Here is a 25,729-nt window from a genome sequence, read left to right as displayed (position 1 = left end):
GGTATTCCCCAGGCTGAGCTCATGTCGTTGACGCAGGCGCAGGCAGCGTCTGCGTCAGAAGATGCTGAGCTCCGGGAGCGCCTCTTTCTCTCTGATGTGGAGCACAGCAGAGAGTCTCCCTGCAAGGTGGAAGCGGCCAATGGAGACGCCGATGTAAAAACTCAGTCCGGAAGTTTATTATTGAACTCATCAGGAAAAACTATGAATTCTTTCATCTGCTGAAGATTTGATTCTCCGAGTCCGTTTTTTTAAAAACTTTGTAGCAGACTACATTGATAATATTTGTGCCGGAATGGAGAGCCAGCTCTTCTTGTTGTCAAGCCGCTGGCGGCTGCTGCTGCTGCTCAGCTCGGTCGCAGCCTTGTCTGGCGCCCGGAGCCCCGCGGCTGCTGCGGGCAGGAGCTGCGCCGACACCCGGCAGGTGTACTCGGAGAAGGGCTACAGCACTAACAACGCTCCGGTCACTCAAATCTCCGGTAAGACTTGAGCAACCCGGGTCTATTGTCCTGTTTGCTAAAATTCATGAGCGATTTATTCATACATAAATTTAAAAAGTTATTATTTTTTAAGCAGAATGGATGAGTCGGTGTGCCCTAGTTGTCTCAGATGGGACAGAAATAAAATTTCATAAATTATTATTATAGGGGGAACACAGCAGGCAATAACTTAAACGTCATTCCACTGACACTAAACACATAAAAAGGCTTTTATTTTCTATTAATGATTTTATTTTGTTAAAACAAAATAAACATAACGAACAAAAATGATAAAGTGCTAAAAAGGAAATGTGGCTTGAAACCCACTTATAAAGACAGAGCAATATAATTGTGATTTATTTGTCAAGATCCTTTTTTTTTTTTTTTTTTTTTTTTGCTTTTCAGGAACGACACCCATATGGTTTAAAGCAAATCCCAGCCACCCCCTCCTCCCCTCTCTGTGGTCTAAATAGAATGATTAAGGGGAAGGGAAAATTGCCAACACTGGTGCAACAAAGAACCTCGCCCCTAATTAGTCTCTGCCCACTGTGAAACACATGCATGCAGCCCCTGCCCACAGGCTCTGTTCCTGGCTGATAATCTGCAGAAAGAAAAGACATCATGTGGATTACAAACAGTTAGTTTTGAAGTTTGTTTAAAGGAGCGGGGGTGATGAATAAAGTTAGTTTAATGAATTTGATCATGGCAGAGAGCTAAATTCTGAAAATTTAGTTCTGCTGCTCTCAAAGAGACTCAAATGAAAAGTCATTTAGGTGGGAATGTGCGTCTGAAGATGGGTGTTTTTCATGTCGGCTCATGTAGCCCCACTGCTGAATTGATTTTTGTTTGCATGTGTGTGCTGGGCTATCACTGCCTGAGTCTTGGCTCACTGTCCCGTGGGCAAGGGGGGGGGAGCAGATGGCCAGGAGAGGTAGTTTGGAAATGGAAATGTAGGAATGAGGACGGCCTAATGGTGAAACACGCTGAGAACAAAAGATACAACGAGGAACATGGGCCAGGGTGCTGCTGAGGAAGAGACTGTGCCTTGATATGATGAACAAGCTCCATGTTCATGCAGGATGTGGATGCTGAATGCAAAGACTGCAGAGCTGTCTGCTCTCCCCCGTCTTATCCTGCAGGATGTTTGCATTTATTATTACATTTGACAAATCAGAGAGCAAGCCTGGCTAACAACAAGCTCCAGATTGGAGCTGAATAATTCATCCAAGAAACTTAATGTATCTGTTCTTCCTTCATCATGGATTCTCATCACTTGTCTCCTGACCCAATGTTCTCCTCTGTTGGTGGGACAGGTGAGCACCTGCGGCTCTGTCCTCAGGACTACACCTGCTGCTCCAGTCAGATGGAGGAGACGCTGGGCCTCCAGAGTGAGAGGGACTTCCTCAAAGCGATCGAAGAGAACAGTCAGTTCCTGCAGACCACCTTCACACAGAGACACCGCAGGTTTGATGGTGAGAGGCCAACTAGCAAATGCATCAACAACAAAAAAAACCACAAAAATTCTGGGAAAGTTTTATGTCTTAACACAAGATTTGTTTTCATCATAAAAGTATTGAACTCTCCAAAATATCACTGCTGATGAAGTGAAGTCTGATTATGTTTGAATACCAAAGCATCATTAAAGTCCCACTCCAATCATCTTTTGATCTATTTTCTAGTGTTTTCAATGGTCTTTTAATTACGATTATGCTGTTTTTAGCCTAAATCAAAAACCTTGTGTTTTCTACGACACGCACTCTATCACCAAAAGTATTGGCTCACCCATCCAAATGATGAGAATTAGGTTTCCTAATCACTTGTTCTGGCCACAGGTGTATAAAATCAAGCACTCATGCATGCATACTGTTTTTATAAATATTTGTGAAAGAATGGGTCGCTATCAGGAGCTCAGTGAATTCCAGTGTGGAACTGTAATTGTACGCCACTTGTGCAACAAATCCATACGTGAAATTTCCTCATTCCTGAATATTCCACTGTCAGCTGTCGGCTCTATCAGAACAAAATGGAAGAATTGAAGAACAACAGCAACTCAGCCACCAAGTGGTAGACCACGTAAACTGACTGAGAGGGGTCAGTGGATGCTGAAGTGCATAGTGCAAAACTTTCTGCACAGTCATTTGCTACAGAGCTCTAAACTTCATGTGACCTTCAGATTAGCCCAAGTACAGTACACAGAGAGCTTCATATAATGGGTTTCAATGGGCCAAGCAGCTGCATCCAAGCCACACATCACCAAGTGCAAAGTGTCGGATTCAGGGGAGTAAAGCACACCGCCTCTGGACTCTAGAGCAGTGGAGACGCCTTCTCTGGAGGGATGAATCCCGCTTTTCCATCTTGCAATCTGATGTACGAGTCTGGCTTTGGAGGTTGCCAGGAGAACTGTGCATTTGGAACAGCATTGTGCCGAGTGAAACATTTGGTGGAGGAGGAATTATGGTGTGGGCTTGTTTTTCAGGACTTGGCTCCTTAGTTCCAATGAAAGGAACTCCAAATGCTTCAGGAAACCAAATCATTTTGGAAAATTCCATGCTCCCAAGAGTTTGGAGTGGGCCCTTCTTCTTCCAACATGACTGTGCACCAGAGCATAAAGCCAGGTCCATACAGACATGGATGACAGAGTCTGGTGTAGATGAACTTGACTGATCTGCACAGAGTCCTGACCTGAACCCCATAAAACAACTTTGGGCTGAATTAGAGTGGAGGCTGAGAGCCAGGCCTTCTCCACACTTCTCAGTGTGTGACCTCACCAATGACCTTTAGGAAGAATGGTCAAAAATTCCTAGAAACACCCTCCTCAACCTTGTGGATAGCCTTCCCAGGAGAGTTCAAGCTTTAATACCTGGACCCACATCATATTGAACTCTATGGATTAGGAATGGGAAGGTACTTCAGGTCATATGTGAGTCAAGGCAGATGAGCCAATAATTTTGGCAATATAGTGTAGGTTTTGTCCGAATTCCACCACCGGTGCTCACTAAATGGTGTACATTTTTTTGGAGCTGTCTGAAAATATAATTTCGAAAGGCAGTGCCCTAGAGATTTCCCATAAGTCTCTGGGAAGTCTCTGATAGAGCTGACAATTCACTCTATTGGCAAATATAGATTCCAATTTGAAAAACTCTTTGTGTTAAAACGATGCACTTGAATTTATTACGGGGCAGTCGTGGCACAGAGGTAGAGGCGGTCGACCTCAAGTATTTTTTTTAAATTTACTATTCTTTATAAACCTCTCATCTTCAGAACACACTAGATTGAAATGTAAAATATTCATATTTATTAGGTTTTTACTTTTTGGAAATCTGTTTACTGTTTAAATGGCCTCTTATCATGCAAAATCAACATTTTTAGCTTTTAAGAGTATCATAATGCTCATTCCTAACAAAACACAACCTCAAAGTGGTATCTTGATCCATTCTTGCACTTCTGAGTATTCCTCTAAAAACCTGCTCTCTGTGCACCAGCCCCTCCCAATCCATGAAAATGAGCGGGTTCTCACAAGCTGGCATAGAAAATGAGAACAGCCCCTTCCAGGAAGAGTTTGCACTGCCAGCAAGGCCCCCGGTTAACACAAACACCCACTTTTTCCACGGAGCTCGCATTGATCGGCTGAACGCTTTCATTTCATATACACAATATGTACATCCATCTTAGCAATAGTTCAGATGTTTGTTTTTCTGGGGGAAATGCAGACAGACTGCTAGGTTATTTCATGAAATGGGTGGCGTGCCGGCGCCCACACAGAGGGCACTATAGAGTTCTCTATGGGAGTAGGGAGGGAATTCGGACATAGTCAGTAGTTGCTGAGAGCTCTCTGTTTACACTCTCTCCCACTAGCTTACAGCCCCTCACAACCCCGACCTAACTTTAGCAGTGCAACAAAAATGGCTAGGAATATTGGAGCTATCCTGCTGTACAGTTTTAAACCAGATTTCAGCTCAGACGAGGAAAACAAAGGATCTAATAAGTGGATGCATCAGAGTAGAGTGGAGCAGGGAACTTGTGGCCCGCCCAGTGTATTTTTACATCACAAATATGATCTTTTTCGAACTACATTGTTTTGTCTGCTCCTGATTCACACAGATTTGAATAAAGAAACACTCAGAAATGGGATTTTAAGCTTAAATTTCTTTATACATGTTCCCCATCATCAGAAAAAGGCCACAAAAACATGTTTAAAACACCATTTTCATTGGAGCAGTTCTTTAATTTGCCACTATAAATTGCAAAATAAAACCTTCTAAAGATGGTCTTCATTGGAAAAAAAGCGCTTGTTGCCTTTTTACGTGACAGAAAACCACCCAAGCTGTGATGGACCGTCTGTACTTGAAGGAATTCATCTCTAATTATATTCAGCTGTTTGTTATTACAGCGGGAATGTAGGAGCTTCAGCTGAATTTTTGAGTTCTCCTCCTACCTGCAGGGAAATGTTATCACCTTTTTTTTTCCAGCTCATACTTTTACATAATGTATCCGATGAGTCATGTGAAAAAAGACTCAAAGAGTAGGAGAGTGGATATGAGACTTTAAGACGGAGAACATGGTGAGGGAGTGTGGCTTCTCCAGTCTGAACGTGTTACCTTGATCTTGCCTGAGATGCCGTTGGAGTCCGTGCAAACCTGGCCGAGGCGTGTTTGTGAAAGTAGCTGCTGTACAGGCTGTTATTTATTGCTTTTTCTGTCTGTGTGCAGAATTCTTCAGGGAGCTCATCGACCTTTCAGAGAAGTCTATGAACCAGATGTTTACCAAGACCTACGGCCTGCTCTTCACTCAGAATGCCCACATCTTCCAGGAGCTGTTTGTGGAGCTTCGCAGATATTACTCCGGTTGGTTTCATCACCTGCCCCAGTCTCATGAATTCAGGTGGTCTCATGGTCTTTGTAAAGCAATACTCACTGAAAAGCAATAAAGAATAGGAACAAAATGTTTTTTTAAGTGATAATTGGATAAATAAATCATGTTTTGGTTTTGCTTTTAGGATCTGGCAAAACTATCAAAAGAACAAAAATAATGGACACCATAGATAGATAGATCAAATTGATAAAATACATTTCATGAATAAGATTATTAAAATAAAACGACTAAAATAGCTTGTAAAATTAATAAATACATAAAAAAATCACAGACTGCACTATTCTCATACAGTTTAAAACAAATGCTATTGAGAATTTAGCAGGGTGACTGCATTGGGGATAAATGATGTTTTTGGATGTTTTTCTTGACCAACTGAGTTTTCTATCTCCTGCCTGATGGAAGCAGAGGAAAGCAGTGATGGAGAGGGTGAGTGGTGTCTTCATTGATGGAGGACAGGTAATTTTGGTGGCTTAATTGATTATTTTAAAGATGATGGGTTTTTTTTGTTTAAGGGTGTCCATTCTATGGGTGAAATGTGCACCATGGGTAAGATATCTTATTGATATCTTTAAAATTAGAAATTAAATGAGAAAAAAAAGAAATTATCTTCCTTTGATTGAATTTTTTTTAAATGCAGTGATATCTGAGGGGGTGCCAGCATGCTTGAAGGAAGGTGGAAAAAAAAAGGGAACAAGATTCCCACAGAAGCCAAGCCATTTCTATTTCTGTTCTGGGTTGCTCTGGCTTTGGCATGATAGCTGCTCACTGGCTGAGTCCATCTGCAGCCTGTTGCTGCTTCCTCAACCTGCCTTTGTCTGCCAGTTTGGACTAAATCTGAGCCCTATTGTACCTGCAGATTGCTCAGTCAGACCTTCATTCTTTTATAAAGGCTGGCTAGGACTCAAAGAACCAGCATTTAATATTGTTTTACTCTATTTAACAGCTAATATACAGACAGAAGGGGCAGCAAATATGCAGCAGCGTTTTTTAGTGCTCTTTTATTTCATTGTATGTTTCTGCTCACGAACATTAGTCTATCCTGAAAAGTGTTTTTTAACCTGAGTTAAGCTGTGAGTCATCTCCTCTATGAGGAGTTGACAGTCGCTTGAATGATGTTTGTTAGGTTTTTCCAGACTGCCGGGGCCAGAAAAGTTAGTGGTGAGATATTTGAAATGCACAACAGGTCAATGCAAACGTTGGTACCTTTGATGCTCCCACTTGTGAAGCTACTTCTTTCCAAATACATGCCTATTTCTCTATTCTCTAATAAGAAACTGATTTTTTTTTTTACATGTTGTATCACTCTTATAACAACGATTTGTGATTTTTTTTTTCCCCCTAAAATTTTGTTAGGTTTTTCAGATTAAAACTTCCCAGATGCACAAAAAGCAAATTGCTCTTGCTTCTGTTAAAAATTCTTGATTTGTTGTGTTATTGTCTGCAGGGAGCAGCGTGAGTCTGGCAGAGGTCCTCTCAGATTTCTGGTCCAGACTGGTGGAGCGGGTCTTCTCTCTGGTCAATCCGCAGTACCAGTTCAGTGAAGACTACCTGGAGTGTGTCAGCAAACACGCCGAACAGCTGCAGCCCTTTGGGGACATGCCTCGCAAACTCAGAGTGCAAGTACGTAGAAAAAGGCTCAACACTGTGGCCTACAAAGGTTTTTCCCATCTGCATGATGCTGGATTTTACTGTGTTGCTGGATTTATGCTGTTGTTTTTGTTGCACGTTTAGGTTTCCAGAGCGTTCATCGCAGCCAGATCTCTGTCTCAGGGCTTGGCTACTGGGCGGGACATTGTAAACAAAGCAACAAAGGTGAGGGCCACTAGTGTGTCATTTCCTCGTACTCGTTTGATTTAAAGAGCAAAAACTCCTTTCTAACTGCGTTTTTCCTTTACTGTTTTTGTCAGCTGACTGCAGATCCAGAGTGCGTGCGTGGCCTGATGCGTCAGTGGTACTGCCCCCTGTGTCGAGGCGTGCCCTACCTGCAGCCGTGCCACCCCCTGTGCCTTAACGTGATGAAGGGCTGCCTCGCCAACCAGGCTGACCTCGACACAGAATGGAACAATTTCATTGGTGGGTGAGGAGAGAACTTGTTTTTTGGAAAATGAAAGACTTGACCGTAAAAATGATCTTTTTGTTTTAGATTTTCTTCTTCATCTTATTTATTTTCTCTGACTATTAGTCCATCATATGTCACATTAACAGTAAAGTATACAAAGAACACATGGTTAAGCTTTAGTTTAAGTTCTAAAGTTACCATTTTATTATTGCATTAAAAGGGAAAAAGGTTTTTAAGACTAAAACTGTGAAATAAAACAATATGTTAGAGAAAGCTGTTATGTTTGCTGTTGTGTCTGGTTACCTTTCTAGAGAATAATAAATCAAGGTGTATTCTTTGTAATTAGTGAGAAATTAACAAATTTAAACCTTTAAGAATAGAGAAAAGTGCTAAAGTTTGTAAACGTATTAGTAAAAATCAGTGAATGTAGTGTCCTTGCCATCGTTGTTGCCCCTTGATCCTTGTTTTTTTTTTATGTTTTCAGTGGTGGTGGTGCAGTGACGCATGTTTCAAACATACCTGTTCTGCTCAATTCAATTCAACATCGATTTCTTAATAATAATTTGTAAAAACCTCAAGTGGCATTATGAGGAACTGCATTGACACTAATAATAGGGTAGAATTCCCGTTTATTCTTGGTGCTGTGCTTTTTATAAACATGATTACACCACATCATGACTGTCTGCATCTATCAAAGTAACATCCTTCATTTAAATACCATCACTTTGAGTCATTTATGATTTGAAACAGTCACATGAAAGCAGCAGCATACATATTTTAGCAGCTTTTTGAATTTTTGATGTAATCCATAAGGACATGCTTTAGACTAAGCTAAAATAGTTTACTGTGCGCTGACGCTCATTTGCTTAACCCTTTTTCCTGCTAATGAAAATCTCCTCCATTAATCATTCATGCCTCGCTGCTCCATCACAACTGATCTGTCGTCTTGTGTTCTCTTTCCTCTTTCATCAAACCATTACGTTCTTTTCATTTTTTCCCTCGATGTCAAAAGCTTCTTTTTACTTTCTTATACATCTCCTACACCCAAACCTTTTTTCCACCTTTAAAAGCAACTATTCTTCTTTTTTCCTTCTTCTTTTCATATGACCAGAGCTCCCAAAGTGATGTAAATCACAGTCCTTTGGTTGGTTAAGCAGTGAACGGAACAGCTGTTGACTGCTTAACAAATGCTTCTTTTCTCCTCTGTTTATCTATTCCCATGGGAAGTTTGCTGTGGAAGTCATAATGAACCTCATTTACCGGCATTTTCTGTGTTTTTCCTTTTGTTTTGCTTTTTTTTCTTCCAGATGCTTTGTACCTGGTTTCAGAAAAGTTGGAGGGGCCGTTTAACATGGAGCTTGCTGCTGAATCCATCGCCGTGAAAGTTTCAGAGGCAATCATGTACATGCAGGAAAACAGTGTTAGCGTCTCCAGTAAGGTTAGTTGACTGACATTTTATTTTTTCCTAATCTTGTCTTCAGCAGAAAAAAAAGTGAAGCAGGAATAGAACAACCAGGTTCCTATCTTATAATCCACCTTTACAAGTCACATCTTACGCTTAGTACCGGTAGTCACCTACACTCACTGGCCAGTTTATTAGCTACACCTTGGTAGTATCGGGTTGGAACCCTTTTGCCTTCAGAACTGCCTTAATTCTTGGTGACATCTATTTAACGAGGTCCTGGAAACATTCCTCAAAGAGTTTGGTTCATATGGACACGATGGCATCATGCAGTTGATGCAGATTTGTCGCTGAACATTCATGATGCCAATCTCCAGCACATCCCAAAGGTGATCTATTGGGTTGAGATCTGGTGACTGTGGAGGCCATTTGAGGAAAGTGAACTCATTGTCATGTTCAAGAAATCAGTCTGAGATGATTCCAGCTTTATGGCATGGTGCTTTATCCTGCTGGAAGGAGCCATCAGAAGATGCTACACTGAGGTCGTAAAGGGATGGACATGGTCACCAACAATACTCAGGTAGGCTGTGGTGTTGGAACCATGCCCAGTTGTTACTAAGGGGCCCAAAGTGTGCCAGGAAAATATCTCCCACACCATTACATCACCACCACCCGCCTGAACCATTGATAAAAGGCAGGATGGATTCATGCTTTCGTGTTGCTGAAACTAAATTCTGACTCTACCATCTAAATGGCAGCAGAAATGGAGACTCATCAGACCAGACAATGTTTTTAAAATCTTGTCCAGTTTTGGTGAATCTGTGTGAATTGTAGCTTCAGTTCCCTGTTTTTAGCCAACAGGAGTGGCACCAGGTGTGGTGTCCTGCTGCTGTAGTCCATCTGCATCAAGGTTGGATGTGTTGTACATTCAGAGATGCTATTCTGCAGACCTCAGTTGTAACCAGTGGTTATTGAGTTCCTGTTGCCTTTCAATCAGCTGGAACCAGTCTCGACATTCTCCTCGGACCTCTGGCATCAACAAGGCATCAGCTCACTGGAATATTTTCTCTTTTTTTTTTTAGACTATTTTCTGTAAACCCTATAAGCTGTGGGTGAAAATCCCCATAGATCAGCAGGTTCTGAAACACTCAGACCAGCCCGTCTGACAGCAACAACCCTACCACCCTTCAATCATCTTTCTTCCTCATTGTGATGCTCGGTTTGAACTGCAGCAGATCATCCTGACCATGTCTACATTCCTAAATGCATTGATTTGTTGCCATGTGATTTTGACAATTAGAAATTTGGGTTAACGAATAGTTGGACTGGCGTTCTTAATGAAGTGGCCAGCAAGTGCAAATAGTCTTTTATTAATATACAGTTGAGCAATATTTTCACTATTAGATCAAAGTAATCATTCTCTTTTTTATGTGTTTTTAATGTACTTTTGTGGGGCACTTTAAAATGAACGAGGTTGTAAATGATGCCTGGTGAAAAAACTGAACTAAACCCAAGTTATCAAGACACAATCAAGGTTCCATGTCCACTCCTCAGTTGCCTGTTCAAACCCCCCTGGGATGTAAAAAATCCATTCAGCATTTCATTGTTACAGAACCAAATGAGACTTAAAGATCCACTCCAATAATCTTTTGAGCTATTTTAAAATGCTCCTATAATTATGATTATGTTATGATATTGGAGCTATCCAGCCATACACTTTAGACACAGATACCACCAGATACCAGGTCAGATGAGGAAAACAAACACGTACACGGATCTAGTCGTCTATTAATGGATGCATCAGAATGGAGTGGAGCCGGCCTGCTGATAGTAGTTTCTACATCATTGCTACTAGCTTTTAGAAGCAGCCTTTTTTGTCTGCTCCTATTTCACAATGATTTGAATGAAGAAATGGTCAGAAATGTAATTTTGAACTGAGTTTCTTTATATATGTTCTCGTCATAGGAAAAATGCCACAAGAACACATATGACACCATTTTCATTTGGTCTAAAAAAATACAGAAAGTTATCGGCCAAATATTCTGGTCCATTTCTGTTAAACAACAGTTGTGTTTTTTTCCAATAAAGATTTGAATACACATCCAAACTCGACACACAGACTGCGAACATGTCTGGAAACCCTGCTTTTGCATTGTTACATAGGTATCTACAACAAATGCAAGCACCTGCACGCTTTCTCCATCTGTTATTACTGCAGTAGTTATCAGCCTCACATCTCATAGGTCAGTGTTTCCCCAACCCAGGTCCTGGGGGAACACTGACCTGCGTTTTTTTTTCAATCCTACCCTGCTGAAACACACCTGCTTTTGATGGCTGCCATTATCAAGCCCCTGCAGAGCTTGATGATGAGCTAAATCAGGTGTGCTCAAGTAGGGCAACATGGAAAAAACACGCAGGACAGTGTCCCCCAGGATCTAGGTTGGGGAAACACTGCTATAGGTCATGTGTTTTGACAATCCATAGCTGCACCTGTTAAAGATCCCCTCCAATGAAAATGCTGTTTTTGGTGTTTGGATGGATAGCTCCACCCATCCTGAAAACTAAGCACACAGAGCAAAACATTTCACTTCCACAATCAATCCTTTCAGACTCATTTAGCTGGGGATTGGTACACTTGCAGAATTACACACCATCTATGCATTAAATATTTGTGTTTTCTTAAAAAAAAAGAAAAGAAAAAAGGTAGCAGCTGTTTTTGTTTTTTGTTTTCATTTTGACGTTCTTCAACCAGGAAGTTTATGTTTTTGTATGGATAGCTACATCCAAACATTTGCCATTTTTGCTGCACCTTTTTTGTGAGGTGACAGGAAGGGGGGCGGGGTAGTCCCACAGCAACAGTCCTGCCCTCAACTGTTATTAACTACGGCCACTCTGCAGAAACTGTTGGCATAATAAAAATTAAATTGGCATAATCCTAACTAAAAGACAGCTGGGAATGCATTTACCATAGATCAAAGCCTCAGAGGGAGGATTTAAATAAACAACTATTTGTTACAGAGCATGGTCGCAGCTTCATCTGTCTGCGCAGCATCACATAGATGCTCCTGCTTACCCCTATCATAGTGTTCCAGTTCCACTTTTGACCGCTCTGACTTTGGCCTCTTTGAGGATCAAAGTCAGAGCGGTTCGTTTTAAGTCCCACCGCAAGGTGTTAGAAAATCGCTTCAGAAATGGAATGTAAGCTGCAAAAGCAGGGCTACAGACGGAAAGACTGAATCTTTTTATGCTTACAGACAAATTCATCTGTTAAAAAGTGAACAAAAGCATGATTAAACTCACCAGAGACAAATTGCGTCTAGTGGGGGACAATGATTGAATTAAAGACCTTTCAGAATGAAATCTCTAAGAGTCCTCCAGGCCACAGCTTAGACTAAATGCACAAAGGCCAAGGGAGCAGTTTCCAATTAAACTCTGGCTTTCTCCTGAATTCATGCGTGGTGTTTTTGTATTTTAGGTGTTTCAAGGTTGTGGAGCTCCAAAGCCATCTCCAGCACGATCCAAACGCTCGCCCAAAGAGTCAGGAGGCAGCAGGAGGCCCTTCCGCACCTACACACCTGAGGAGAAGCCCACCACTGCTGCAGGCACCAACCTGGACAGACTGGTGAGGAGGGCCGGAGCAAAACTCAACCAACAAGTGAATCTCTGGGGTCCACAGTAAAGAGCAGAGTCTATCTAGATTGAACATAAGCTCGAGCATCTGTAAGCAAAGAAGAGATGAAATCAAGAGCAGAGAGAGGGGGGGTCCTCAAGGGTATTTATTTATGAGACAGAGCGGTATGAAAAGACTGACCCTGAGGAAGTGTAGAGGCAGTTTTCCTTTGTCCAGCATGAGCACCACATGCGTTTCCTCCAGCCAGCCACGCAGACAGGGAGGCTTCAGAAGCAGGTCTGACTCACCAGCAGTTTCCTTCCACCTCCACACAGGTTACTGAGCTCAAGGAGCGACTGCGGCCCATGACTGGCTTCTGGGTGTCCCTCCCACAGACCATCTGCAACGACGAGAAGCTAGCTGCCGACGTCACAAATAGTGAGCGCTGCTGGAACGGGCAGACCCGGGGGAGGTGAGCAAGATCCAGCGCAAAGTGGCTGCAGGGAGGGGAGCGGGGGGGCTTAAATAAAAGCAGATGAGTGAAGGAGTCACGGTGCAGAGGTGGAGGGATGCATCAGATGGAAGTAAGTTTATTTAATTTAGCTACCACCAGTCACCCACATGCACTCTGTGTGGGTCTGCTGCTTTCATGCACACAGATGGAGGCTGACGCCTTTGTGCACAAGTGAGAGGAAAAACAGGTCTGAGCGACGGCGTCTGATGCTGCAGCCGCATTAGGCAGCAGTTCATCATCAAACACACTCACATTAACAGCTTTAATGGGAGATGAGGCCCACAGACCTGAAAGCATCAAAGTTTACGCCATTACAATTGGATTACAAAAAAAGGCAAAACGGGTTAAACACAAGAAGAAAAAAATAGTTTATTTGTAGTTTCAGGAAGATCTAGTGTCATTTAATCTCCCTTTGACCTTATATCACCTTCTTTTTCTTTTTTGTGGATGTGTAGCTGCTGATTGAACCACAATTAAGGAAAGAGAATCAAACATAGTTCTGCAAACCAAGGAAATCAATTTTAAGCCAATACATTATTCTGAACCATGTTCGAACACATAATTAACATAATTAAAAAACCAAACAATGAATGCTGATATTTTAAACATACTCTATTGTTTTATACTCTACTGGCTGTTTGTATCAATGGTCGATTTTTAAAAACTCACCAAAAATGAATACATTTTGTGTAAATGAGATTCATTTATTTTTTTCACATTTTCTTCTTTCATTGACACACATGTCTAAACTTCATTCCTTGAAACATTCAATTTGTATGTGCAAGAGCTTTTGTCTTTGTGTTTCCGTGGTTTCGGCTCAGGGGTGGCATGATGGGGCAGAAATGAGGCCCCTGGTCTTTCATCTCCACCCCCTCTGGATCCAGCCCCCACATAATGTATTGATTTTTTTTTTTTTTTTTTTTGCAGCCCACCGGTCAGGCTGCTCAGACAGACAAAGCACAGAGGCAGGGAGTGGGGAGTGTGTTTGTGTTGGGGGGGGGATCACAGATTTGGGGGAGGAGGCATGGCAGGTTGATGTCAGTCAGCCTGGACTCAGGGACGGCGCAGCACAGGATCAGCCTGCAGGCACTTTATTTGTGAAGAAGCACATTAGCCCATTTCTGATTGTGTGTCGTAGAGAGTGTAATGGGAAGGGGGGGGGGTTGATGGGTGTGTCTTGGGCCCAGCTGCGTCCTGCACCTTTGTTTTCACAGAGGTGGCCTGCTCAGCAAAAGCCTGCAGATACTGACGGTCAAAGATTTGATCAAAGCAAAGCCAGCTTTACATTATAAAGGTTTCATGTGATGTTTTTTTATTTTGCTTTTCTTTTTTTTCTTTGTTCTCTTATCAATTTCTAATCTTAATCAATTTATTTTTTTCTCTATCCCCTTGATTTCTGTAACAAAATGACAAATGACACAATATATTTAAATATATATACATATTTTTATCTTAACATCTCCTTTGGAAGCTGACCTGGAAACAAAGTGCAACTAAATAAAATTGTTTGTTAAACAGCATGAATGACACTCTCAGCTTTAGCATCTCATTAAGAGAAACACATCTCACACTCCTCACTGTCTCTGTTTCAGGTTTAAAAGCAAATCCCTTTAAACTCTCTCCTTTGGTTCCAGCAGCCTTCTAACTGATTTTGCAGCATTTGGTTTGATGCTTCAAGTCTGAAGTCACAAAACAGAACCTGTTCCAAAAAACTGAAGAAACTGTTCCTGCTTTGGGAACAAGCTCGTCTTTGGTAGCTGCCGTTTGAACGTCTGCCCGTGACCAGAAACGGGCTGCTGGCCTTACTCCACACAACAGAAGCAGAGAAAATAACATCCAGAGATGCAACACATTTGAATTTATTGATTAAATCAGTTTATTGCTTAGCCCTAACAGGCTGTAAAAAAAACTGATCCTATCTTATTATTTTTACTTTATTGTCATTTTTAAGAATTGATTTGTATAATGGTGCAGAAGATGATGTTTTTCTCCAAAAAATAATCAAGAATTCTGTCTCTGTTTCTTCTTTAAGTAGCTCTTCTATCCTTGAATTGTTACCTGTTTGAACTGCTTATCAGTATAAATACACCTGTCCACACCTTAAACAGATTGACTGCAACCTCTCCACCAAGACCAAAGAGCTGTCAAAGGACACCAGGAACAAGACTGTAGACCTGAACAAGAATAGGATGAACCAATTTACAATAAACCAGCAGCTTGATGAGAAGAAATCAACGTTTTATTAGGAAATGGAAGAAATACGAGATCCAAGTAAAATCTAATTTCAAAGGGTAACCATGGTGATTGAGGAAACATCCCAGAACTACACAGGGGAACTGTTCAATGACCTGAAATGAACTGGGACCACAGTAAAATTGGTTGCAGTTAAAAACAGGCAAATGTCATCATGGATTCAAATCCTGTGGAGCTCCAAAGATCTCCCATGCTTAAGCGTAAGCCAGCACATGTCCAGACCCATCTAAAGTTCTCCAGAGACCATCCGGATGATCCAGGGGAGGATTGGGAGAAGGTCATGTGGTCAGATGAGGCCAAAATGGAAATCTTTAGTAGAAACGCCATCCCCTGTGTTTGGAGGAGGAAGAAGGCTGCAGGGGGTAGAAACATGGTGCTTTGGGGCTGGTTTTCAGCGAAGGGGAGAGGAAGACTGGTCTGTGTGAAGAAAAGGATGACTGGACGCCATTTATTGTGAGATTTAGCACAAAACCTTCTTTCCTCAATGAGAGAATTGAGGATGAACCATGGCTGCATCTTCCAGCATGACCATAATCTCAAGCACATCGCCCTGGCAACAAAGGAGGAGTACATTTTTTTTAATCAAAGTTCTGGAGTGTTCTAGTCTGTCTTTGGACCTCAAACCAATAGGAAACCAGTGGAGGTGGTTGAAAGTCTGTGTTGCCCAGCAACAGTACCAAAACATCACAGATCCTCATGGAAGAATAGACCCAAACTACAGTGTGAGCAAACTTGGTGACGATCTACAGAAAACCTTTGACCTCCGTCATTGACGACCAAGGTTACATTAGTATTAAGATGATTTCTTTGCTATTAACTAAATACTTTGTTTTCTGCACCATCATATAAATAGATTTCTCAAAAATCACAAAATGTGATTTCCTGGTTTCCCCATTTGTACTGAAATTCTGCCATGTTTCTTGTTGTTTTCCATTTTTTACACTTTCTGGAGACACAGTAAACCAACAAAAGTCTTTTTCAGCCTAGTGACAGTTCTGGTAAAGCTAAAGTATTATCTATCATCCATCAGCATTTGAAAAAAAAATCTACAGCAAATACGTCCACTTCCAAATATCTCAATAGAGCTTTTGTTTTCTGAGTTTTTCAAGTTTCATTCTGCTCAAAACAATGTCTCTACTGTCCACAAATAGAGTGCAACATATTCACTATGAAGCAACACAAAACCTATTACAGAAAGATTACATATGATGTATATTAGAAAATAAAGGAGAAGGAAATCATTTGGAGATAAAATCACTCTTTTTGTCTTTGATAAAGGATTCTCTACACTTCAAATATTCTGCTGTTTAGATCGTTTCTGCACATTAGAAAGTTGAAAATGTTCTTCATGCTTGTAGTTTTTGGCAGCCTCTTCTCAGTGATTTGCCTTGAAGCTGCTTTACTTCTCCTGGAAAACCAAACAGAAAATCAATGTTTAGTGAAGGAGTTTTCACAAAAGTGTGCATCATCCCCTTGCAACCATTTTGCAGTCTTAAAAAAAAAAGGGGAGTAGATTTAAATGTTTTCATACTCCATATGGATGACTTTGTGAAACATCACATCTTAATTTAAATCTGTTGTTAAAATGCGCATAACTTTAGTTTCAGTACCTGTAAAGTCTTCTTCAGGGATTTTATTGCAGCCGCTGCAAGAGTCCTAAATTCATTTGACGTGTCTTTGCTGTTAAACTATTATTATTTGGACGGATTCACTTATTTTTCAATGGGAAGCAATCAATAAGGGCTTATTGAACTCAGCAGTTCAAGCTTGTTTGATTCTTAATGGGAAAGAAAGAGACCATGTAGCTCCTTGTGGTTTTTTGTGTGTGTTTGATTTTTTTTTTTTTGATGAATAAAGAAAGTCATTCAGTTTCGTGGCAATCATGTAATTGTAACCTTTGTGCTATCCTAGGCACTTTAACGTTGGGAGTTGGGTCATCTAGACCCACTAGACAGTGCTCTGAACCTTTTTTCTTCAATGATTTGTGATCTTCACTGGTGTCCATGGATTACATGAAATCTTTCCACCTTTATCCACCTTTGTCATGGTAGGGAGAACACGTCAAAGGGTGGGGTCATCTAAGATAGCACAAGGGTTAATAAATCCTGGAAACCGAATAGATCGGACACAGATTGGATTATTAAGTGTGTCGCATAAAGTCTCATCAGCTGCAGTTGCAACACTGATGGTTTGTGCCTAAAAGTGTTTTCCTCTCAGCCATGTTTCTTTACATTATCTTTATGATGCAATTGTTTGGTTTTATTATTTTTTTACTGATGAATACTTAGGTATCTGCCAGACGTGACGGGTGACGGGCTGGTCAGTCAGATCAACAATCCTGAGGTGGAGGTGGATATTTCTCGTCCAGATGTGAGGACTAGGCAGCTGATCATGGAGCTGAGAGTGGCGACCAACAAACTTAAGCATGCTCTGAGCGGACAGGACATGGACTTCATGGACAGTGAGCGTTCCAGACATCACTATTTTATGCAAACCTCAATGCATCTCTTAAAAAGCTTTCCTCTTGTTACAGGCGAGGAGGGCAGTGGCTCAGGGGGTGAAGACCATGAAAGGTACAATGATGATTGGCCTGATTATTCTCCACCGCACAGTAAACCCCCACAGATTACCCCGCCCAACGCTGGAAAGTCTCCCAGAGGCAGAGAGAAGAATGGGCCCAAGTGGAACCGAAACAACAGCAAGACCCGGGTTCCATCTGCAGCCAGTCTGCTCCCCTTTCCTCTAGTTCCCCTGCTTTCTTTGCCGTTCATGGTCACTGTTGCCCCCATGTGGAGATAGCTGGTTATTACAGCCATCGAAGGAAAATGAAAAAGGAGCAACAGGTTTAAGCTGTATTCTATGTCGGCCCACCAGCAGAAAAAAATACAAAAAAGCCCAATGATACGTTAATAAAAAAAACAACAACTTCACTGCACTAAAAATTCGGCAGGGGTTCAGTGTTTTTAAGTATTTTCCTCTGTGACTTTTTGAAATCAATGCTGCCCCCTTGTGTACGCAATTGGTTACTACAGCCCAGGAAAGCAATTAAAAATGTTCCAATTGGAATGCCAGCAGAAAACCCCCCAGCAAAAATCACAATGAAAACTTCCTTAGTGTACAAAAATAAATTCAAAACTACCAACCAAATGAGAAATTTCTGTTACACTTTAACAAAAAATTCTGAATGTCTTAAAACCTTTTCCTTTTATTTTTTTGGAGCTTGTCTGGCTCACTAAGTCAGCAGATAATGTGGTTACAACTTTATTTAAATAATTTATTCAATTTTTAAAGCGTAAAATATTATGTTGACTTAAATTGTATTTTTTTTTTTTAAATTTTTTGTCAAATATTTTGTATTCCTCTTCTTGTTTGAGTGTGTGGGTTTGTTATTGTCATCTGAAAATAGGTTTGACATTTTGGAACGAAAATACATCATATTATCATGTAAAATGTTGGATTAACAGTAGATCTGTGTGTGTGTGTGTGTGTGTGTGTGTGTGGGTGTGGGTGTGGGTGTGTGTGTTTGTATTTACCATGTTCTGCTGTCTAGTTGAAGTGAAAGGTCTTTTAAAAAGGGAATTTTAAAGAATTATTCTTCCAGATCACAAATGATGTTGCAGATTGGAGACTGTTCTCCTGTCTCCTTTGTAGTTGTGCGTGTTGATCAGATTCAAGGGTTTTCAATGGGAAAAGCCTGCATTTGGGGGTGAAAGTAGTGCAAATGTTTGTGGGTTACTTTTGTTTTTTAATGGCCACAGAAATACACGGACGGCCCAGGTGAAACCGAAACACTTACATGAGTGTATGCTTTTTTACTCAATGTCAAAAACAATCAACGGTCTGATATTTTTCAAAAACACAGAACCCCCCTTTAAACTTCTGCTATTTATTGAGAAGATCTTAATTCCAGTTTTGAATACAATCTCCAGGGTTTTTCCATAACTTTTGGAAAATAAATTCCAGTCTATAACCTTATGTTCTTATTCCCCAGAAAGTTGTTTCCAAGCCTACGGGTTTGTTGAATCCCTCAGAGAAGCACAAAAGAATGTATAAATGCTGCAGAGGAATTGTTAGACATTTTTGTTTGTACAGGAGAATTCTTTTTTTGTTTTGTTTTTTGGTAAATAAAATGGCATCGTAAATGTTTAAAAGATGATCTGGTTGGAAGCCGATACCAGCAGGCATGGATGTGTCCATTTGGATAGAAATCTGTTAATAAGGAAGACGTGTTGTCATGATTTCTCCAAAAACACTATGATATTGCACAAAAAATGATGTAATTATGCGCCTTGAATGGTCGGCAGTCCCAGCAGTGAGTGGTTGCTGCAAGCTATTACATTTCCTGTGTTTCCTCTGCTTCCATTCCTTCATGGTGAACGTATAGCACAAGCTTTTTTTTTTGTATTTGTATGCTTTATGTTAGACTTTTCTGCTTCATTAAAACATTTGATGAAAGTTCCATTTGAATATTTTTATTTGCAGTGTGATTTTCTAACTGTAAAATGACGTGTTCACTGGAAACTGAACACGAGCTCAGGTTAGCTGGAGCCACTTCATCAGGGATCCTCTCAACCTTTAAGGTGTTCAGCTGGATCCTCCGATGGCTTCTTCTTGTGAGTGAGGTGGTGAATACATTTATACTAAAACAAAAAGTAGATAAAAGACATAAATTTATGGCGACACAAAAGGTGTTGAACTAATTAGAAATGACTGACGGTTCTCTAGAATGTATGGAATCAGCTGTAGGATGTTGCTGTTACCTTCCACAGGATGTAGCCAAGAAAGCACAACAGCAGCAGCAAAGTGACGACTGTCAGGAGGATTATCCACCACGCAACTTTGGTCAGAAATTCAGTTTTTCTTTCAAAGAATACGGTCAGCTTAACCTGCAAAATAGGAAGGACATTGTAATTTAATACAACCAGTATTTTGGTTCAGTCTAATTGTCGTGACAAATTCTTACCTGAGTTACATTTGTTTCTGATTTCAATCCGATATTTCCTGGAGCGTTGTTGAGGCTGAGAGTGACATCCACTACAATGTCAAGGAAATGTAAATGGCTGTAATCCTGAAGGAGAAACATAGTTATATGTTGTGATCATTAACTAAAGTCAAGCTCTACTTGACTTTAGTTAATGATCACTGTATTTATTTAAGCAAATGTGATTTAAGCAACTCTTTTGTTTTGTTTTATTTTTGTCTTATTCTATGCATTTCAATCTTTCTGTAATGAGTTTGATAAATATGTGTAAATTCTTTATTGCTTTGACTACAATGCTTGAAATAAATCAATCCATCAAATCAAAACAAATCAAATCAAATAACAACCACCAGTGTCAAGAATGAAACTAATTCATTTAAACAAAAAACGTATTTCTAAAGGCTGCTTTGAAAAAGCCATCAATAAAGAGTTTTTAGATTATTTTTTTCTGAAAACCTCAGCCAAAGTTGCGTTCCAGAGATGTGAATGGAGAACCACCATAGCAGTACTGTCCAGTTCCACCAGGGGGCACCGTATCTCCACACACGTCAGTCCGTCAGAACAACTCTGGATGAGAGGAGGACAACAATTTACAACCTAAAACAGTCCAGACACCTTTCACATCCAATATTTTAGAACTTTATTTATTCAAAAATGTCAGCAGCAGAAAAACAACTGCAACACTTTTTGCATTCATTTGATTAAACTTCTCAGAATTGGATAATTGATTCCTTACTAAGGTTTTAAACTTTCTCTTCTTGGGAAGAAATGTTAACCCCTCACTAGACAGAGCTTCTAGCTTGGTGTCACGTTTTCGCCTTGATGCAGCATTCCAACCCTCAAAGTCAGATACATCATGTTAGAATTATTACTCACAAATGTGGCTCAAAACTTTACAATTAAAGAGCCCCCCCCCCATTACCTTTACGTCTTTCAGTGGGTTGATTTCATTTGCAGGTGAACAGGGCACAGATCGAACACCTTCAGTGCTGATGTGAGTCAAGTACAGGAGCCATTTCCCGACAGAGGTCTCCTTTGGCCAGTAGACGTTCAGAGACGCGTTTGAAAAATACTTCAGGGGTCTGCCTAAATTTATTATCTTTGAAAAACAAACTTATGAGGTTGACACGAAAAATACATTCAGGCAGTTATACATGTTTTGTAGAGACATTCAAATGTACCTTAAAATCAAACTGAACTGATGCTCCTATTTCCTCCAGTGAGTGGATAGCACTCTCGCCCTTCAAAATGTCACCAAGAGAAACTTGAGAAGGTCTGACGACTCTGATAAAGTAACAGACCATTCTGTCGTGAATTTCATTCCAGAAGACAATCAAAAAGTTGATTTAAGGCAGAAATGCTGCTACGTTGTCCTGTGAAGCTGTGTAAAATCATCAGAAGTTCACAACCATCACAAAGCCCTCTTCTCTGCCGCTAACACAAAGCTACACTGCTCCCAGCATGTCTGTGTCTCTTAGCAGCCGGACACACGGAGAAAGCAGTGATGTCATCGCCCCGCCTCCCCGCTGGAAATGCTTTTTCAGAATGAATATTGCGACAATGTTCGCAGGGTGGATGTGAAAATGAAAATGCAATCCCCTCTTTGCATTTTCGTTTTAATTATGACACAGAATAATCGGTCTCAAAGTATAAAATGAAAAAGCATTTTGAAATATTGCTTTTTCATTTTAATTTTGAGTCATTTGATGCAGTTACATTTTGAAAATGAAAAAGCATTTCTATTAATTCATTTTAATTGTCAAAGTAGACATTTCTAAATGAATTTTGTTACACATTTACCAGAGACCTTTTTGAAAAAAAATGTCAAATACCATTTTCTTTATCATTTTAATTAAGTGACAGAATAAGCTGGGTTGAGGAAGGAAATGAAAAAGCATTTTGGTGGATTGCTTTTGCTTTTAATTTTACAGTCAAAAAATGCAGCTTCATTTTGAAAAGGAAAAAGCATTTCTGGTTTTGACTTTTATTTTTAATTATGCTACAGAATTGCTTCAATACGGCCACAACTCTGAGGCAAATTTCTAATGAATTCCTGCCGTTCTGCAGAAACTATGTCCTAGAAAATACGTTTTCTTTTTTATTTTGGCTAAAAACTTTATAATCAAGTAACCCTAGTGCTATCTTAGATGACCCCACCCTTACATTGATGTGTTATTCCTACCATGACAAAGGTGGATAAAGGTGGAAAGATTTCATGTAATCCATGGACACCAGTGAAGATCACAAATCATTGAAGAAAAAAGGTTCAGCGCACTGTCTAGTGGGTCCAGATGACCCAACTCCTAATTTAAAAGTGCCTAGGGTAGCACAAGGGTTTAAAAGATCACTGGGAACCTTTTACAATAGAGCAAAAGAGGATTGTAGTGGGACTTTAAAACAGTCAAAAAACAGAAAGTGGTAGTTTAAGAAAAAGTACAGATATTAAGCACCTACCCATTAATTTTCAGCTCCAACTCAAAAACCACTCTGGCTAAAACCTCAACTGGCTGTAGATTCTGCACACTTGTCCTGAAAAACAGGAGTATTCATCATTCACAATGGTGGACAATTCAATGATCCCTGCCAAGTATCACCTTCCTTTCTCCTCTAATCAACCTACGTTTGAAGCTGCAGGGTGGCGTTCACGTCCCTTGTGCTCAACGAGATGCCAGAAGTTGTCAGTATGACATAATATGTGAGCTGAAGTGGGGGCGTGGTGGGGCAATAACAGGATATCAGAAAATAATCATTCAGTGGTTACTTCTATACAAACTTTGGGAAATATTTTCTATTTGTCTTACTTCAGCATCTCTGTGGAACGGATTTCCCAGCTCACAGTCTATCAGTGTCCCGTTCTCATTGGCTGAGCAGCTCAGCTGTGTGGAAACCAGCAACATTTCATGTAAACATGTAGAGCACCTTTCTTTATTTCTCTAATTTGGGTTTCATTGGACAGAATACTTTTATTTGACGTCTACCATTGTTTTTCCAGAGAAAAAGAAAATCTGCTGCTCACCTCTTTTCCTCTGTGGACAACAGACGAGTACCTCAGAGTATCTGGAAGAGTAATGATGACGTGACTCTGATGTGCATCGTCACCATGTCTGTTAGTCACAGTGATCTCCAAAGCTATGTCTTCATCAGTAGGAGTGATGACTGCAATGCCATCCTGTCTGAACAGATAAAATAGACACTTGGAACGGTTCATCTATAACCGAGCATTTATTTGTTAGAAAGAAGGAAAATATTATTCTTTTTTACCGGACTAATAGTGTGAAAACAACTTCTCCATTTTGAGTCTTCTTGGAACAGAATTTGTACTGAATCTGTAAGTTACTATTGCAGATATTGTCATCGCCACAGCCGTCATTTATGATTATAATCTGTAAAGAAAAAAGAAAAATGTTTTACTATGGGACTTTCAAATATCAAATGATTCCACACATTTACTGGCCTTGCTGTGAAAAAGCTGGAATTTTGAGTGTATTTTCACTAAAAATATTATACTGATAATCTAAATTTTAATGTATTTTATGAATTTTATATACATAAATAAAACATAATCATAAACAGATTATAAGTCATTGGAAATCAAAAAGTATTAAATTATTATTAGAGAAAATTCTTGTTTTTAATTGAAAATCTAAAGTTCTTGACTGGAAAAAGGTCAGTCATTAATGATATTCTGGCATGGAGACAGGAAATGCCAATCAGAGGTAAATGTGTGCAAAAACTCATTTTTTTTCGCAAATAATGGTGAAGCTTTACTTAAAATAATGACAGATGCTTCTCACATCTGGTTGTGTTTACTGATGTTGATGGGATTTTGGGAGTAACACGTTACTCTGTCAAAATGTGTTTTTTTATAAGATGCGAACAAGATTGGGTGTTATTGTGAATATGTAAATGCAGCTATCATGTAGCAGTGTTGGAATGTGTTTTTTATGTGTTACTAACAAGTTTGGGAGTTAGCATAGTGAAGGGTTATTTAAACTAATTGAAGACTTTTTTATGCTTTTACACTGTTAAATGATGTTTTTTTTTTTTTTTACGAGGTAAAGCATTTATACCTTGTTATTAACACATTGATGAATGCATTGTCACATTAACCCACATGGAGCTCCAGACCAGTTGAAACCAGTTGAAGGGTGCTTCAAGGACCTACTCAGTACTTTTCCACTGAAAAACAAAGTTATAAATGATCTTGCTGGCAGGAGAAGGGACACGGACACTGACCACTCACGATGTCGATTTGGCATGGACGACTATTTAAGGTGTTAAGGACCATGGGGGGGGGGTTTCTTCTGTCCTGCCAGACATTGGCCTGAAGCCTCCCAGGGGGGCATTGTCTGTCATGGTTTAAAACCAGAGTACTCTGTATGAGTTTGATCCAATTGAGTTTTTTGGTCACTTTCTTCCTCATCAATGAAAACGCAGAGGTTAGCGAGTGAAACCTCACAGTCGTCACAGTAATGTTAGTTTTAGCGGTATCTATGTTTTTTTTGTGTTGCAATCAAGGTTGGGAGTTACAGGTATTGTGAATACGCTAACACAGCTAACATGTAGCGTGTTACAAACCAGTTCTAGAGTTCTTGTGAACACAGTTAACACATTCTGACTGATGGAGTTACCTGTGACTCCTTTGTCTCACTTACTGCGCCTTATAGTTCAGTGCGGTTTATAAACGATGTAAGTTCAAAAATAGACCATCCATTGATGGTGCGCCTTGTGAGCTCTATAGTGTAGAAAATATAGTACGTTTTTACTCACTTTAAACTTTTTATGCGCCTTAAAGGAAAATACATTTTCATTTAAATGATGTTTTACTCAATGGTGCAGCTTTTTCAGAACTAGGAATGTAGGATTCCTACAGAAGTATTATGGCAGCATGTAAATACAGATACAATCCAGACTATTTTAACCCTAATCTCCAGTACTGCATAATCCATATCATTTTACCTCTGACACAGTGGTTTTCTGCTGGTAAAGATTGAGGACAGGAGGGATTCTGGACTCATCAGCACTCATCCTGGTCATTTCTTCAGAGTTCCATAGGGACACGGTGACAGAGACAGGGATGCTGCTCAGCTTGTCTCTAATGTCCCGCTACAACAGAAAAACCCGTTTCAGTGTGCCGCACACTACCATGCATGGCAGATCTACTAAAATGAATCTGCAGGAAACATGCAAGCAATTCAGCCTCTAAATAACAGGAGTTTTTTAATGTAATATTTGAAAGACCTGTTTTGTAAAATAGCAACACTTAAACTTGAATTTCTTTTCTTTTCTCTTCTATTCTTATTATATTCTGTGATGAACTAAAACTGTACCAAAAGTCGGAGCTTGATGTCAGTACACATTTGTTTTCCTTTTTCAGGAAGCTCCAGTTTTCCTTGAGAGGAAAACAGAAACTCCACTCTTGATCTTGACGTCCTTCTTTCTGAATCAGCTTCAAAAATGTAGTTAAGTGCTGTGAAGAATATGTGAGTGTGAGACAGCAAGCGTGACCAAGGACCTACTCACACCAGGTAATCCCTACTGAGCCCTCCTAGAGCCCAACTG

At 40.2% G+C, this 25,729-nt stretch overlaps 2 protein-coding genes across 2 annotated transcripts in view; one reads left to right on the top strand and one right to left on the bottom strand.

The window, feature by feature from the left end:
- Positions 1–19,645, top strand: gpc2 (glypican 2). The gene is made up of 12 exons (XM_020706405.2): positions 1–153; positions 264–476; positions 1,790–1,948; positions 5,186–5,320; positions 6,793–6,968; positions 7,080–7,160; positions 7,256–7,421; positions 8,715–8,845; positions 12,285–12,431; positions 12,755–12,891; positions 17,475–17,647; positions 17,720–19,645. The coding sequence occupies exons 2-12, from the start codon at positions 293–295 to the stop codon at positions 17,983–17,985; spliced, it is 1,755 nt and encodes a 584-aa protein (XP_020562064.1). The 5' UTR covers positions 1–153; positions 264–292; the 3' UTR covers positions 17,986–19,645.
- LOC101172910 (integrin alpha-6) overlaps positions 19,643–25,729 on the bottom strand; it is a 20,998-nt gene continuing 14,911 nt past the window's right edge. The window contains exons 12-25 of the mRNA XM_011479857.3: positions 25,498–25,637; positions 25,127–25,273; positions 23,429–23,550; positions 23,184–23,340; positions 22,969–23,043; positions 22,788–22,867; positions 22,622–22,696; positions 21,349–21,451; positions 21,090–21,266; positions 20,904–21,005; positions 20,624–20,734; positions 20,150–20,254; positions 19,947–20,072; positions 19,643–19,826 (exon numbers count right to left, since the gene is read on the bottom strand). Coding sequence (XP_011478159.2) covers positions 19,755–19,826; positions 19,947–20,072; positions 20,150–20,254; positions 20,624–20,734; positions 20,904–21,005; positions 21,090–21,266; positions 21,349–21,451; positions 22,622–22,696; positions 22,788–22,867; positions 22,969–23,043; positions 23,184–23,340; positions 23,429–23,550; positions 25,127–25,273; positions 25,498–25,637 — 1,592 coding nt within the window. The 3' untranslated portion in view covers positions 19,643–19,754. The remainder of the gene's footprint in view (positions 19,827–19,946; positions 20,073–20,149; positions 20,255–20,623; positions 20,735–20,903; positions 21,006–21,089; positions 21,267–21,348; positions 21,452–22,621; positions 22,697–22,787; positions 22,868–22,968; positions 23,044–23,183; positions 23,341–23,428; positions 23,551–25,126; positions 25,274–25,497; positions 25,638–25,729) is intronic.

Source organism: Oryzias latipes, chromosome 10, assembly GCF_002234675.1.
Source record: "Oryzias latipes chromosome 10, ASM223467v1".
Taxonomy (NCBI): Eukaryota; Metazoa; Chordata; class Actinopteri; order Beloniformes; family Adrianichthyidae; genus Oryzias; species Oryzias latipes.
Note: the sequence above shows the minus strand (reverse complement) of the source record. Positions and strands in the feature narration are given on the sequence as shown.